The sequence below is a fragment of the Aquarana catesbeiana genome, linkage group LG04 (assembly GCF_042186555.1).
Source record: "Aquarana catesbeiana isolate 2022-GZ linkage group LG04, ASM4218655v1, whole genome shotgun sequence".
In the NCBI taxonomy this organism is placed as follows: domain Eukaryota; kingdom Metazoa; phylum Chordata; class Amphibia; order Anura; family Ranidae; genus Aquarana; species Aquarana catesbeiana.
Window position 1 is genome coordinate 494,813,314 of NC_133327.1, and position 15,774 is coordinate 494,829,087.

A 15,774-nucleotide genomic window follows, 5' to 3' on the forward strand; every position below is an offset into this window, starting at 1 on the left:
AAACATTTATATAATTTTTTTTTTTTTTTTGCAGAGACCCTAGAGAATAAAATGGCGGTTGCAATATTTTATGTCACACTGTATTTGCGCAGCGGTCTTTCAAACACAATTTTTTCGGAAAAAAATACACTTTCATGAATTAAAAAAAAACTAAACAGTGAAGTTAGCCCAATTTTTTTGTATAATGTGAAAGATGATGTTACGTCACGAGAATCGTGATCTTTGTTCTAAGCAAAAAATTGTGATTCTCATTTTAGCCAGAATCTTGCAGCTCTAAATCACAGTAGACATATGTGTAGCATTTCACAATAACATACTAATAAAATGTTTAGCTCCAATGGAAAAAAAAAAAAAAAAAAGTTCTCAGTGAATGGATGTTTGCTGGTCTCCATCTGTTCCACCCGCTGACACTTGCCATGCCGATCCTGGGAAAGCAGAGCCCGGCATACATGGTGGGCCAGTTGGGCAGGGGGTTTGGTATCTTCAGCTGGCTGTGAAATTGAATCACTTTAACCTGAAGGCCCATCACCTGCTGTACTCCTCTCCTAGCTTTTATTTAAAATCCCTGTCTACCAGTGGTAGTTTCTAAATGGTACTGGTAGACAAGTGGTTAACATACCATTTGTAAAATATGTTTGAAGAGGATGAAAACATTTTATAGTAAACTTGTAAAAAAGATTGGGGATTAAAAGTGTACATTAAGTGTACATTATTAAAAAATGTATGTAGAGGTTACCAACACTGGAATCATTGTCAAAAATATATATATATATATAAACACATGCAGAAATATCTGGTCATATGAAAAAATGCCAACTTTTTCTGGAAACCAGAAGCTTGGTTGTGGACCCTTCTGGCTCCCATGCCTCTCTGTTGGTCCTTTTAATTTGTGTGTAACTTCAATGGAGGCTTGAAATTAGACAGTAGCCGGCTTAGCGTTTTTACAGGAAAAATAATTGTTTGCATTTAATATCAGATATCTGTTTTGTTTCTGGATCTACTAAATGGTTTGACATATAGTTTTACTAAAGGTAATCTCTGTTTATGCATTTTTTTATGGTATGATTGTTTAAAACATCAGCATCGTTTAGCGTGCGGGCAGCTGTCGGTTTTTTCCTGAAGTGAGCTGCAGTTAGGAGGCAATGTGATGCGCGTTTCAGTGCATCAAAACTATATCTGAAGTACACAATGTGACTGTTTAGTCATGTCTCTGCAGTGCAGTCGCATGAGCTCTGATCCAGTGCAATGCTGAAAAATGTAGCATCCTTTAATTTTTCCATACTATACTATCACACCAGAGTTGTGGCATGAACCAGGTATATAGAAAACCATTCCTTTCTTTGTGCCCTTGTGGTGATTAGAATTTATCTAGTGCGCAAAAATGCTAATCGCCGCACATAGTATGAATAATCCTTAAGTGTTATCGCTGATAAAGGTATTGATAAACATTTTTTGTACCCTTCAAGTGTGTAATTTAGTAATTTTGTCCTTGACCGTCTGAGACCTAACCTAATTAGGTTTCAAAAAAAGGTAAAACCGCCCATAGACATTAAAGTGATTGTAAATGCTACATTTTTTTAAACTACGTAACGAGCATATTATACTTATCTGCTCTGTGCAATGGTTTTGTATAGAGCAGCCTTGATCCCCCCTTTCTGCTGTCTCCTCCTCGCCGAGTGCCCCATAGCAAGCCGCTTACTATGGATGCACTTGCGCATGCTCCATTGACACACAAAGTGGGGCTTGGCCCCACCCCCTCCATCCTCACCGGCTGTGATTGACAGTAGCAGGAGCCAATTCCTCCCACTGCTGTATCATGAGGAGGGAGAGAGAGCGGATCAGGATCGGACTCAGGTAAGACTCTGGTAAGTATAAGGCAAGCTGCATGGAGAAGATTTTTTTATCTTACCACTTGACCTCTGGAAGGTTTTACCTCCTTCATGATCAGAGCATTTTTTTGCTATTCAGCACTGTGCTACTTTAACAAGCAATTGCGCGGTCATGCAACAAATGCATGCGCAAATGAAATGTTAGCATTTTTTTCACACAAATAGAGCTCTTCTTTTTATTGTTTGCAATATGAATGAAAAATTAAAAAAAATATATTTTCTACTTTCTGTTATAGAACATATCCAGTAAAACAAAAATCTAATTTCTTCATAAATTTAGGCCAAAATATATTTTGCTACATGTCCCAATAAGTGTATATTGGTTTCTATGAATGTATAGCATCTACACGGCCCTAAAATGGTTTACGCAGCAACTTACGCAGCTATGACACTAGCAATGACTTATAGTGGGATTGTGATCAGTGCTAATACTGTACACTGTCACTGTACTAATGATACTGGCTGGGAAGGTGTTAACATCTAGGGGCAATCAAAAGGTTAACTGTGTGCCTAACAAGTGCAATGTGTGTAACAATGTGCTGCTTTTACTTACTATCTGTCTGGTTTTTTTTTTTGTCTGTGCTTTGCAGGGAGAAGAAACAGCAAGATCGCTGTTCCTTGTACACAGAGTTCTGTGTGTTTGTAAACCTAGAACTCTGTGTGTGATTGGCCGATCAGATGAATTCAGCCAAAATCATTGACTGGAATCAGCTGCCAAACTCATGCTGTGTTTTAAACCCGTAAGAATGGCAGCGATGTACAGGTGCCTCACCTGGCCTGGAGCTGCTGCCTGCTCATTGTACTACTGTGGGCTGGAGGCAAGCGGTTAATTTAGAGAATGCGTTAAGTTAAAGATCCTCCTGCCTTTACAACCACTTTAAAGCAGAACTTCACACTCCCAATCAACACTATTTTGAATCCTTTGTTGCTAGCATTAGTATAAATAGATAGGAAAGTATATAATTTTTACCTTTAAACTTGTTTTTACATTTTACCTTGCTTTCTGGTTTCCAGGCCTAGACAAATGATGGTATACATCCCAAGAGTCTTCAGGAGGGGAGAATGGGAGAAGTGGTTTTCTCATCCAAGCACACCCTCCTGCCTGCATAACTGAGCTAAGGGCAGATTGATTCCAGTAAGTAAATGCTACAGGAATCATCTGCTCTTACTAAAGATGGCCATGGCTAGAAAAGCTAGGGGAGTGTTTTTCAAAGTGCTTTCTCATCAAAAAAATGTACGGAGACATGGATGGATCTGTGTGTTTGCTTTGAATATTAAAAAGAAATCCAGTGTAGTTCCGCTTTACCAAACAGTTCCCTGATGCAGCTCATTTCAGATGAGTTGGGGGTGACAATCTGATGCTTGTTGTGGTGCACACTGCCGCTAGCCCAAAACTGGAAACATTCATTGGGCAGTTTAGAAAATCTGTCCCGATTGCATTTGTTCGCCTCTAACAAAAACTACAGAATCTTCCTACACCTCTTCCTGCCCTCACCACTGCATAGACTGAATCCTGCCAACCTTACAAGCTTCATTTGGAAGGAAAAACACCAGTCAGTTTTGCATACCTAAACTAACGCCATATGGACTTTTGGCCAGAGAAATCACCTGGTAACTTTCACAGGCTTTCTAAACTTGGAATTGCTGATATGGCTACTTTTTTCCATTACAGTTTTGATGGACCTTTGTCAGTTTTAAAATGACCTTGTCACTATATTGAGCATGCCAAATTAATCCATACCTCTTAAAGAATATGTAAACCCAACATTTCATATTCCTGATATGTGCATGCTGTACCATGTACTTGTATGGAAAAGTATCCTGTTCACTTTTGTATTGCTTTCTTTTTCTAAAATTCCTGGTGTTCCTGCCAAGTCCCTCTGCTTTCCTATTAAAAACTGACCACACTAAAGCAGGAGCACACACTGTGTTCAGTTCTCTAGCTGTACTGGAAACACGGCCTGCTCTCCTCCAATGCTCAGATTGTCCTGACACCCCCCTGTCCCCCACACAGCCTTTTTACTGGGAAGATCAGTCCCAGCTTTTATGCAGCTGAGAATGGAATTTGTGATCACTTATTAAAAAGGAAAAAACTGTATTTATAATATTTTTTATGCACAGATGTTTTGCCTTTAAATTTCTATTTTAAACTTAATGGGTTTTTTTTACAAGGTGAGGGTTTACAATCACTTTAAAGTGGATGTAAACCCTCACATATACCCAGTGAAGTGAACAGCCTCAGATGATACACAGATAAAACAAATCCTCCTACATCAGTTTTACATGTATATCTGCTGCCTTAAGCTTTATATACTGTTTAGAAAGTGCACGTCCTGTTAGAATTTTCTCTTCCTGATTCTTGCCATACACTGTGAGACAGCTGATTGGAGGAAAGGCCACGTAGTCAGAGTCTTGCAGAGCTGTGCTGTGATTAGCCCAGCTCTCTGCTAATCTATTTATAGCACCCACCTGGACACTAAGGATGAGCTCCAGCGTGTTCGCACAGCCCACGCATAGAGCCCACCAGGAAGTCAGCGCTGCTAATCACAGACAGTGAGACATTTCCTGATCTCTGCAGCCGCATATCGGGACAATGTCTCACTGCCTGTGATTAGCGCAACGCAGTGGTGACTTTCTGGTGGGCTCTGCACGTGGGCTGTTTGAACACGCCGGAGCTCATCCTTACTGGACACAAAATTCAGGCTGGTTTTATCACAGTTGTTGGAGAACTTGTCAGAAGTTATCATGTTATCAGAACAAAGCAGGAGAAAGGCACAGGACTTGGGGCTTTAAAGAAAGATAAGAAAACACTGCAGATATGTGTCCAGCTCAAATTTCATGAATGGTGTTTACATCCACTCTAAGATAGACCATATATAGTTACCTCTTCTGCTGCTGCCTGTGATGCATTGATTCAGGGAAATATTTTGCTGAAGGCCTCTGGGAAACTCACAACTTCAGGAGTGTTGATCTCTTTATTCCCCTGCAACTCTGACTAGTTCATTTTGCTGAACTGCTCGTCTCCACTGTATCCTGTAAATAATGGAGGTCAGCAGGGGGGACTTGTGAGAGCTCCAGAGAAAATCAGATATCAACACTCCTAAAAAATTAATGTTTTTCCCATAGACTTAATTAGATGAATTTTCAGCATCGAATAATTGTGTGCACCACTAGAGAGTGAAATATCTACTTCAGCTCCAGTTACGTACCTGTACGCTGATGTAGTTTGCGTAGTTATACCGGGATCATGCCGGCAGCTGCAGTTTTTTAGAGCTGACGGTCGTCTCTCTTCTAATACAATCCAGCGGCTGGATTGCTTTTACAAGCATAAGAAGGGGATGTCCTCCAGGACCTCCTATCCCACCGTAAGTCCCGACCGACCAAAAATCAAATGCATTCGATCACACTGATCTTGGTATGATTGCATGGTTTTAAGGGCAAAGGAGGGATCTTGGGGTCTTATAAAGACTGCCTGTCACATGGCTATTGCTGTTACAAGAGATGTTTACATTCCATGTGACAGCAATAAAAGTGATCCAAAAAAAAATATTTTAAAGCGATAGTGTAAAAATTTTAAAAAAATTAATTTAGAAAAAATTGCCCCCTGTGCTCGTGCCCAAAGGCGAACACACACAAACAGCGATTGTCCCACATGTGAGGTATCACCGCGAATGTCAGATCATGGGCAGTAATTCTAGCACCAGACCTTCTGTGTAAATCTAAAGTGGTAACCTGTAAAGGTGTTTAAAGCGTCGCCTATGGATAGTAAAATTTATAACCTTTGTCGCTGTTGCACAGGTGTACGCAATTTTAAAGCCTGACATGTTTGATATCTATTTACTTGTCGTAACATCATGTTTCATATTTTACAAACAAATTGGGTTATGTATTGTTTCTTTGCATTAAAATTCAAATAGGGTATTTTTCCCCACAAAATTGTGTTTGAAAAACTGCTGCCCAAATATTGTGTGACATAAAAAATTGCAAAACCCACCAATTTATACGCTAGACCCTCTGCTTTAAAAAAAAATAATATTTGAGGGTTCTAACAAATTTTCTAGCAAAAAATACTGTTTGTTACATGCAAACAAAAGTACCAGAAAGGACTTGGTCTTCAAGTGGATAGACAATGTCTTTTACAAGTGTGGGTTGATTTGGCATATTTAAAATGGCAACAGGGACCCTATAAAGTGTATTTATTGCCTATTTTCAAAATCATATATTCATTTCCACATTGAATTTTCATTATTTCTTGCCTACTCCTATAAGTGAGAATGATCTTGAAGCTTTTATATTGTAAAGTCTCGTTTTTTTCATAAAAATAACAAACATGTTATACTTACCTGCTCTGTGCAGTGCTTTTGCATAGAGCAGCGCAGATACTCCTTTTCTCAGGTCCCTCTTTGGCTCTCCTGACCTCTCCCTCCTGACAAGTGCCCCCACTGCAAGCCGCTTACTATGGGGGTACCCAAGCCGAGTCACAGCTCCCTGTGTCCATTTAGACATAGTGCCCCAGATAGACCACGCCGCCTCTCTCTCCTCATTGGCTTACTGACTTTGACTGCACCAGGTGCCAATGGCACTCTACTGCTGTCTCATACAATGAGGGGGAGAGTCCTGGGCAGCCGAGTCTCCCGTGCAACATCGCTGCATAGAGATGGGCACAGGTAAGTATTAAAGAAGGCTGGGGTGGCTGCTGCACACAGAAGACTTTTTATCTTGATGCATAGAATGCAATAAGAGAAAAAACCTTCTGCCTTTACAATCACTTTAAAGTGTTACTAAGCCCACAACAGTAAAATCAGTCTGTATATGCAGAAAGCCTGCTTTTTATACTCACTGTGGAACCTAAGAGGTTAATCCTGCGGATTGTGTAAAAAAGCTGTTTTATCCTGATCACCACAGGGCCTATCAACACTGCCCAGACAGAGGGTCAGGGGTCCTGCAGTCTTATAGGACAATCAGAGTAGAATAAAAACCTCCTCCTACAAGCTTTAACCAGACACTGATAGAAGTCACAAGACTGCTTTATACTGCTGATGAGAAAAGGTATTTAGCAGTTTATGTTTATTTAGATTTTATTTTCTGAATACAGGACGTAGTGGTATTGGCCATGAAGAAATGACGAAAAGAAAAGCGGAGGAAAATCTGGAAAGCTACAGGAGGAAGGTTTTTATGAGGAAACAAGCAGAAGAACAAGCAGCTGATGATTTCAGGTAGGAGAACATACTTTGTGCTTGTGAAGATTTTTGCATGCTTGAGTACCATATGCTTCTTAGAAAGACTGAAACCATTTATGCCCCTTATAAATTTTCCACATTTTCTCATGTTACATCCAAAAACGTAAATGTATTTTATGTGGTAGACCAACACAAAGTGGCACATAATTGTGAAGTGGAAGGAAAATGATAAATGGTTTTTAAAATTTTATACAAATAAATATCTGAAAAGTGTGGCATGCATTTGTATTAAAGCCCCCCTGAGTCAATACTTTGTAGAACCAACTTTCGCTGCAATTACTGCTGCAAGTCTTTTTGAGGATGTCTTTACCAGTTTTGCACATCTAGAGTTAAATTTTTGGCCATTCTTCTTTGCAAAATAGCTCAAGCTCTGTCAGATTGGATGGAGAGCATCTGTAAACAGCAGTTTTGAAGTCTTGCCACAGATTCTCAATTGGATTTAAGTCTGGCCTTTGACTGGGCCATTCTAACACATGAATATACTTTAATCTAAACCATTCCATTGTAGCTCTGGCTGTATCTTTAGGGTTGTTGTCCTGCTGGAAGGTGAACCTCCGCACCTGTCTCAAGTCTTTTGCAGACTGTAACAGGTTTTCATCTAAGATTGCCCTGTATTTGGCTCCATCCATCTTCTCATCAACTCTGACCAGCTTCCCTGTCCCTGCTGAAGAAAAGGATTCCCACAACTTGATGCTGCCACCACCATGTTTTACGGTGGGGATGGTGTGTTCTGGGTGATGTACAGTGTTAGTTTTCCGCCAGACATAGCGTTTTGCTTTTAGGCTAAAAAGTTACATTTTGGTCTCATCTGACCACAGCACCTTCTTCCACATGTTTGCTGTGTCCCCCACACGACTTCTCACAAAGTGCAATCGTGACTTCTTATGGCTTTCTTTCAACAATAGCTTTCTTTTTGCTACTTCCGTAAAGGCCAGATTTGTGGAGTGCACGACTAATAGTTGTCCTGTGGACAGATTCTCCCACCTGAGCTGTGGATCTCTGCAGCTCCTCCAGAGTTACCGTGGGCCTCTTGGCTGCTTCCCTGATTAACGCTCTCCTTGCCCAGCCTGCCAGTTTAAGTGGATGGCCATGTCTTGGTAGGTTTGCAGTTGTGCCATACTCTTTCTATTTTCGGATTATGGATTGAACAGCGCCCTGTGAGATGTTCAAAGCTTGGGATATTTTTTTTATAACCTAACTCTGCTTTAAACTTCTCCCACTTTATCCCTGGCCTGTCTGTTGTGATCCTTGGCCTTCATGATGCTGTTTGTTCAATAAGGTTGGAGTTTGGGGGCCCATAGGAAGGAGGAGAACATCTGGTTCAGTCCCGCGAAATAGGACTTTGGTATCCACTGTGGGACTTGTTGGGAATAATTTTCATTTTTATTATGTTGATCCATCCCAGTAGAGACAAGGGCAGACTCTCCCATGCCTTCAGCTTCATCTTTAGCTCATGGAGAACCGGAAGCAGATATAGGGAAAGAAATATGAGGCCTGACAGGGAATGACGACCCCTAAATCATTAAAGGTATCCACCCAATGCAAGGGAATATTTGGAGAGGCCGTGGCTCTAGCTGCAGGATCTATCGTGAATAATAGTGACTTTGCCCAGTTTACCCTGAGTCTAGTAATGGTGGAGAAAGAATTTAAGACCTGCAGGGCACCCCGCAGTGACGGACCTGTGTCATTAAGAAACAGAAGCAGGTCGTCGGCATATAGGGCAACCCTCACCTCCAACCAGTCAATGTGTAGACCCTTAACATGAACTCAATTGGCCCAGTGTTGTATGGTTCTACAAGTGGTGGCTTGCTTACTCATATTGCACTAGCATGACCTTGGGCCACAGCGGAGACCTCCAGACCTCAGGCCACAAGCTGTTGGCACTACCTGTCGGTTCCTCTCTGCTGCATGGGCCAGAACTGCAACCTGCACCTCTATGTACTGTAGCCAGGCCAGGTAGGCAGCCAGCAACTTGTTGGCTTCTGGATGGTTGGCTTTAGATTGTTGCTGCTAGATGAAGTGAAGAGCTGCTATTGAGCTTTTTGCTCAGGGGCAGTAGCTTGTAGTAACTTTTATGCCGCGTACACACAATCGCACATTCTGACAACAAAATCCTGGATTTATTTCCGACGGATGTTGACTCAAACTTGTCTTGCATACATACGGTCACAAAAATGTTGTTGGAAATTCCGAACGCCAAGAACGTGTTGGCGTACAACACATACGACGAGCCGAGAAAAATTACGTTCAATAGGCAGTGCGGCTCTTCTGCTTGATTCCGAGCATGTGTGGAATTTTGTGCGTCGGAATTTCCGACAACGGATTTTGTTGTCGGAAAATTTGAGATCGACATCTCATATTTTGTTTGTTGGAAATTCCGACCGTGTGTACGTGGCATTATAGTGTCCTCTATACTGTAGTCAGCAATTTCCATTACTCACAAAAACAGCATACAGTCACTTTAAGTGGTTTTGCACAAAGGATTCACACTTTGGTGAAAATGCAGTCTGCTGTCAACCAGATCACGGTACTGAGTTTCTCCACCGACCAAAACACCACAGGTTTACAGAACCCACATTTGGTGCAATGTCCCTTTAACTCCGCAGGCTGACAAGTGCTACCACATTCAGTACTGTGTCTTGCAATCCCACGTTTAGCATAATTGTAGCTTGATTTAAGTGGGGGCCATTTGTCCTAAGACAAAGGAAGATCCACTTTTTTTTCATTTGCATTCCTCCACCAATTGTAGGGATCAGCATTAAGTGAAGCATTTGAGAGCAGCTAGTCCATACATCAGGCTGCATTTCAGAGCTTCTTGCCTACTTTATTTTTCTCTGAGGAGAAAAAAAAAAATCACTTTTGCAGTGGATATTAGAATTTAATTCCGTAACACAAATCTTTAGCCTGCTGAATGTTCACTGGTGTGTTGGGTCACCTCCCAGTTTTAGCCTGTTCCTAGCGAGACAGAAGTCTATCACTACTGCACCTACGAACATTCATTATTGTATAATTATTTAATAAAATAGTCTATTTCATATAAATATTTAATGAAGGCCTCCCATGTAAAAATGATTCTGGGTTTCTGAATAAACAGGCAGTCTGTCTCATCGAATTTATATACAGCTCTTTCTGTTTCAATATTTTTTATTGAGAGTTTTCACAGAGTAGAAAAATAACAATGAAGATATCTGAGTAATATACAGTCTCCACAATCCGAAGTGTTCGTATATCCATAAAAGAAATAGTGTGCATGAACAATCAAAGAAAAGCAGAGGGCATATAGCCCCAAGCTCCATGTTAACTAAAGAGTATTCCCTCGAAAGCGCCGTTCCCAGGCATATCCGAGGCACTTTGTTGCATACATAGGAGGTATGCATAACCATTATCAACTCAACAACGATATCTTGCAGAGAAACTAGAAGTATCTAATTAACTCGTTATGGCATAATATTTGCATCAAGACCAATATAAGTCAATGGAGTTCGGGATTCGCCCTCCATATATGGAAGAGAAGGCTCCCTCCTCCAAGGGGAGGGGACACTCTATTTTCCGTTACTGGAGTTGCGTATGCAGAACATTTTAAGCATACTATTCATAAGAGAGAAAGAAAAACTAGAAGGAGAAGGGCAAGAAAGAAATGGAGATGGGGGAAGGGGAAGAGGAAGACCCCTACGCTCTGGCGTGTGTTACTCCGAGGCATACTAATCGGGTATAGTCCAGGGATCATTAGTCAAGTATCTGATACACGGGCCCCAGACTTTTTCAAACACCTTCATCTTGCCATTTAAAACTGCTGAGAGCCTTTCATTGACCATGAGCCATGAAAGCTTGTGCTTAAGCTGGTCAAATGGAATGGCAGTTGACCTCCAGTTTCTAGCTATGGTGATTCTAGCTGATACAAATATGAAAGCGAGTCATCTCTGGTTTTTTGAGGCTTCATCAACTTTGCTGCCTAACAGGGCATGTTTAGGAGATTTGGTTAGATTAATTTGAGTGAGGGTAAAAATTAAATTGTAAACTCTAATCCAAAATCACCTCAACTTGGGACATTGCCACCATATATGGTATGCTGTTCCTTCCTGTCCGCTGCCTCAAACACTTCAGAAAAGCTCTCGGGACATAGGTAGCCAATCTGGCTGTCAACATGTACCATCTCAAGAAAACCTTATAATTTGCTTCAATAATAGAAGTATTTGAGTGACCTCAATGCTGTCTGTACAATCGAGTGCCACTCAAGGCTTGCCCCATTTGACCATGTAATCCTGTTTGGCTGAGGTATGCAATAAAATAGTACACAGTTCAGATATATGACCCCAAACCTTATCATATTTATGACCTAGATATTCCATGGGCAACATAGTCACAAGATCACAATTGCGAGATAAAGTGTGTAAATAGTGCTTCAATAGAATGTATCGGAAGTGTTCTGAAGCTGGATACTTAGCAATTAGGACCTGCTTGGTTAACATGCCCTTGTGATAGCAAAGATCTGCTATGCGCATAAAGCTTTTATTAGTCCACCATTCAAATGCGTGGGGGGGGAGTCTCTGTTTCACAGCAAAGAGGCCAATGGACAATGGGGAGACCTAAATTTGTGGGTTTTAAAAAGTTTGTCCCATATACTAAACGAGAGAGAGGGGCACAAAATTAGTGGCCAATCCCGAGTTGGTAACACATGGTGTGAGAAATCGGCCTGAATGGGCTAGAGCAGGGGTCCCCAACCGCCGAGCCACAGCCCACTTCTGGGCCGCAGGTGCGGCAGGCGGCATGAGAGAGCAAGGCAGGCGGGCAGATGAGAGCCGGGTAGATCAGAGAAGCAGGCTGGCGAGCAGAGATGCCATCATCTCTCTCTGACCGCACCGCATCACCGCTCTTCTGTCCTAACAGCGCGGGCCTCTTCAGTGTCGGAGGTGCGGCAGGGAGTAGAGAGAGGACATTATCTCTCACCACCCGCACTGCATCTCACGCTCTCTGTGGCAGACAGCACTCTGGTGGCAGGCAGGTGACATTCCTCATCTTGTGGCGGGCAGCGTGTCAGGATACATTCCTCATCTGGTGGCAGGTGACGTGGCAATCCGCATCTGGTGGCAGGCGACATCACAAGTGACCCACTCAGGGCTCCCACTGATTCTGCATTATGGTGAGTTGAACTATTTCATTTTATATTACAATGTAATAATAGAAACAACGCTCTTCAATCATCCTGACACCATATCAAGCATGGTGTCGGGATGATTGACTCGCCAACACCAGCCACTGCCCCAGAAAAATCGCATACCTCCGTGTGCAGTGAATTCCATGTCCTTGCCGCTCTTACAGTAAAGAACCCTCTACGTAGTTTAAGGTTAATCCTCTTCTTCTAATTTTAAAGAGTGGCCATGTGTCTTGTTAAACTTTTTTCCGTGAAAAGGTTTTATCCCTATTGTGGGGTCTACAGTACGGTATTTGTAAATTGAAATCATATCCCCTCTCAAGCGTCTCTTCTCCAGAGAGAATAAGTTCAGTGCTCGCAACCTTTCCTCATAACTAATATCCTCCAGACCGTTTATTAGCTTTGTTGCCCTTCTTTGTACTCGTACTCTAGTTGCGGCTGGACCAGAGTCTTGTAGAGCAGGAGAATAATTTTTTTTAGGGGAGTTGATCCCCTTTTTAATGCATGCCATATATTCTGTTTGCTTTGTTAGCAGCAGCTTGGATGGCAACTCGCCTCCTCATAGAAGGTTAAAAGATTGGTTTGGCAAGAACGATTCTTCATGAATCCATGCTGATTACTGCTAATGATACTGTTCTCATTACTAAAATCTTGTATATAGTCCCTTATCATCCCCTCCAAGAGCTTGCATACTATTGATGTTAGGCTAACTGGTCTGTAATTCCCAGGGATGTATTTTTGGTACTTTTTCAATATTGGTGCTACTTTGGCTTTTCTCCAATCAGCTGGTACCATTCCAGTCAGTAGGCTGTCAGTAAAAATTAGGAACAATGGTCTGGCAATTACTTGACTGAGTTCCCTAAGTACGCTCGGGTGCAAGCGATCTGGTCCCGATGATTTATTAATGTTAAGTTTCCCAAGTCTAATTTTAATTCTGTCCTTTAACCATGGAGGTTCTTCCTGTGATGCGTCATGAGGATAAACACTGCAGTTTTGGTTACTGAAGCCCCCCTCCATTCCCTCGTGAAGACTGAGGAGAAGAATAAATTCAATACCTTTGCCATCTCCCCATTCTTTGTAACCAGATGTCCTTCCTCATTCTTTGTAACCAGATGTCCTTCCTCATTCTTTATGGGGCCAATATGGTCTGTCCTCCTTTTTTACTATTTACATACTTAAAGATTTTCTTGGGATTATTTTTTTGCTTTCCCCTGCAATGTGTCTTTTGTGTTCTATCTTAGCCGCCCTAATTGCACCCTTTCATTTCTTGTTGCATTCTTTATAAAGTCTGAATGCTGATGATGATCTCTCAACCTTGTATTTTTTCAAGGCCTTCTCCTTTGCTTTTATGTGCATTTTCTTTATCGTACATCACGGGACACAGAGCCATAGTAGTAACTATATGGGTTATATAGGCCATTAGGTGATGGACACTAGCACACCTTAGACAGGAAGTTTACTCCCTATGTAACCCCTCCCCTTACCGGGAGTACCTCAGTTTTGTCGCCGGTGTCTTAAGTGTTGGTCACAAGTAAAGATGTGCTCTGCTGAGCTCCGCTGGAGTAATCTTTGCTGGGGCAAGCCATGCAGCCGAATCCATTCAAAGTGTCTTTTTAGGCCAAATTGAATGGTACCCGGGCCTTGTGTCGGAAAAAACGAGGTTTAGCCTGTACCGCTTCTCTTTTTAGAGAGCTGGACCCCAGGATCCAGTGCTTTGGTTTTTTCAGCCACATAGCTTCCTGGTGGGGTGCTATACGGGTCCAAGGGTGTGGAACCCCTGATTAAAAAGGGGCCCCGGTCCTTGAAGGTTTTCTAACGGAGCCCGCCGTGAGGGGTGAAGATTTAGTCTGTTTGATTTACCACAGAACCCTGTGGCAGGATAAGGTAAGTGGAGATTCCTAAAGAATTTTTATGTTCTTATGGGTTTTCTCCTTTAAGTATACGTTATCATGCCTAAAGTTGCCACGGGGGCTGTCAAGAGCACGTGCCTGTTCCATGCTTGTCAGATCTCATTCTGTGTCAGCAGAAGCTGCAGGTTTTCTCCAGTCCCAAGCTTCTGGTAAGAGAATGGGGGGGGGGGGGGGGGTTTCTTCAGAATACATCCCCCACCAGGGCTTCCCTCTCCAGGAGGTAGAGGGAGCCCAGAACGGTCGGCCATATGCCGCTCCACTCCCTCTTACACCGCTATCGGCTGCGGTTTTTTCTTTCTCCATCCTTCCCTCGGATTCGCATGTGAGTGTGGCTCTCATCCTCGAAAACCACCCCCCACGCCGATCCGGTCGATCGGAGGCCACTCGTGCAGGAAGCAATCTCTTTAAAAAAAAAAGTGGGGAGCAGGGAAGACAGAGGGGGCGTGGCTTAACGTCCACACGCAGGACTGTGTTGACTATAAAATGCAAGGTTTGCAGGATGCATTTGCCTAATGGAGGGACACAGAGCAGACGGGGGCATGTGAGTGTGGTGACACAGGCATTCCCCAGGCACATTTACTTAAGCATCAGGCTGAACATTAATAGCAGCGGCAGTTGCTGGACTATTTGCTCAGCAGTGGGTGCATTTTTTCTGTCAGTACCTCTGTGTATGTGTTTGGCACTATGGTTGGCAGAAGGGGGGGTGCAAACACCCCAAAAAAGATCCCAAAGGTGTTACCCTCGGGCTCTGAGGATCCTGGTCTTGCTTCTGCAGCTCCATCCTCCCCTGAAGGAAGTTGGGGGGCCGGTCAGAGTGAGCCATCGGGTTTGGCAAGTGTTGCCACTGTTTCCAACATTTCATCCCCTGTCTTTATTACTGAGGATGTTTTCTCCTCAGCTATGATGGGATTGGAAGAAAGGTTAACAGCTTTAATCGCGTCTTCTCAGAATGGGAGAAAGCACGTTAGGCCCCCCTCTACCACCCAGGACTCTTAAACAGAGGAACAGTGGGAGGGAGAAGATGAATCCCCCTCAGGGGATCATGAAGAGGCTGATGACTCCTCTTCCAAGGGGTCAAGTGTGGATGAACCTGCTTCAGCTTCACAATCTGAGAAATTGCTGGTGCAATCTTTACTGAAATGGTCCGCTCCACATTTAAGCTACCCTCAACTAAGTCGGCTGAAAAGCTCACTTCTTTGGGTTCACTAAAGCCTCCTCAAGCCTTGAGGGGCTTTCTGGTCCATTCATTGCTGGAACAACTTATGTATTCTGAGTGGGATCACCCAGATAAGCATTTTTTTCCTCCTAAAAAGTTTTCAAAACTTTATCCTATGGAGGAAAAATGTCCTAAAAAATGGGGTATACCAGCAATTGACGCTGCTATATTCTCTGTGAATAAAAGTTTGACTTGTCCGGTTGACAATGCTTAAATGCTTAGGGATCCAACCGATAAGAAGTTGGAATTCTTGTTAAATAATATTTTTTTCTTTGGCAGGTTGTGGCTCAACCTGCATTGGCGGCAAATGGGGTATGTCAATCTTTGAGGGACCAGTTGAGACAATTGCTCAAGGTTATCCCTGATC

At 42.6% G+C, this 15,774-nt stretch overlaps 1 protein-coding gene across 1 annotated transcript in view; it reads left to right on the plus strand.

Annotated features, from left to right (window-relative positions):
- GPATCH11 (G-patch domain containing 11) overlaps positions 1–15,774 on the plus strand; it is a 235,063-nt gene that overhangs the window by 118,379 nt on the left and 100,910 nt on the right. Inside the window, exon 4 of the mRNA XM_073627704.1 lies at positions 6,985–7,105. Coding sequence (XP_073483805.1) covers positions 6,985–7,105 — 121 coding nt within the window. The remainder of the gene's footprint in view (positions 1–6,984; positions 7,106–15,774) is intronic.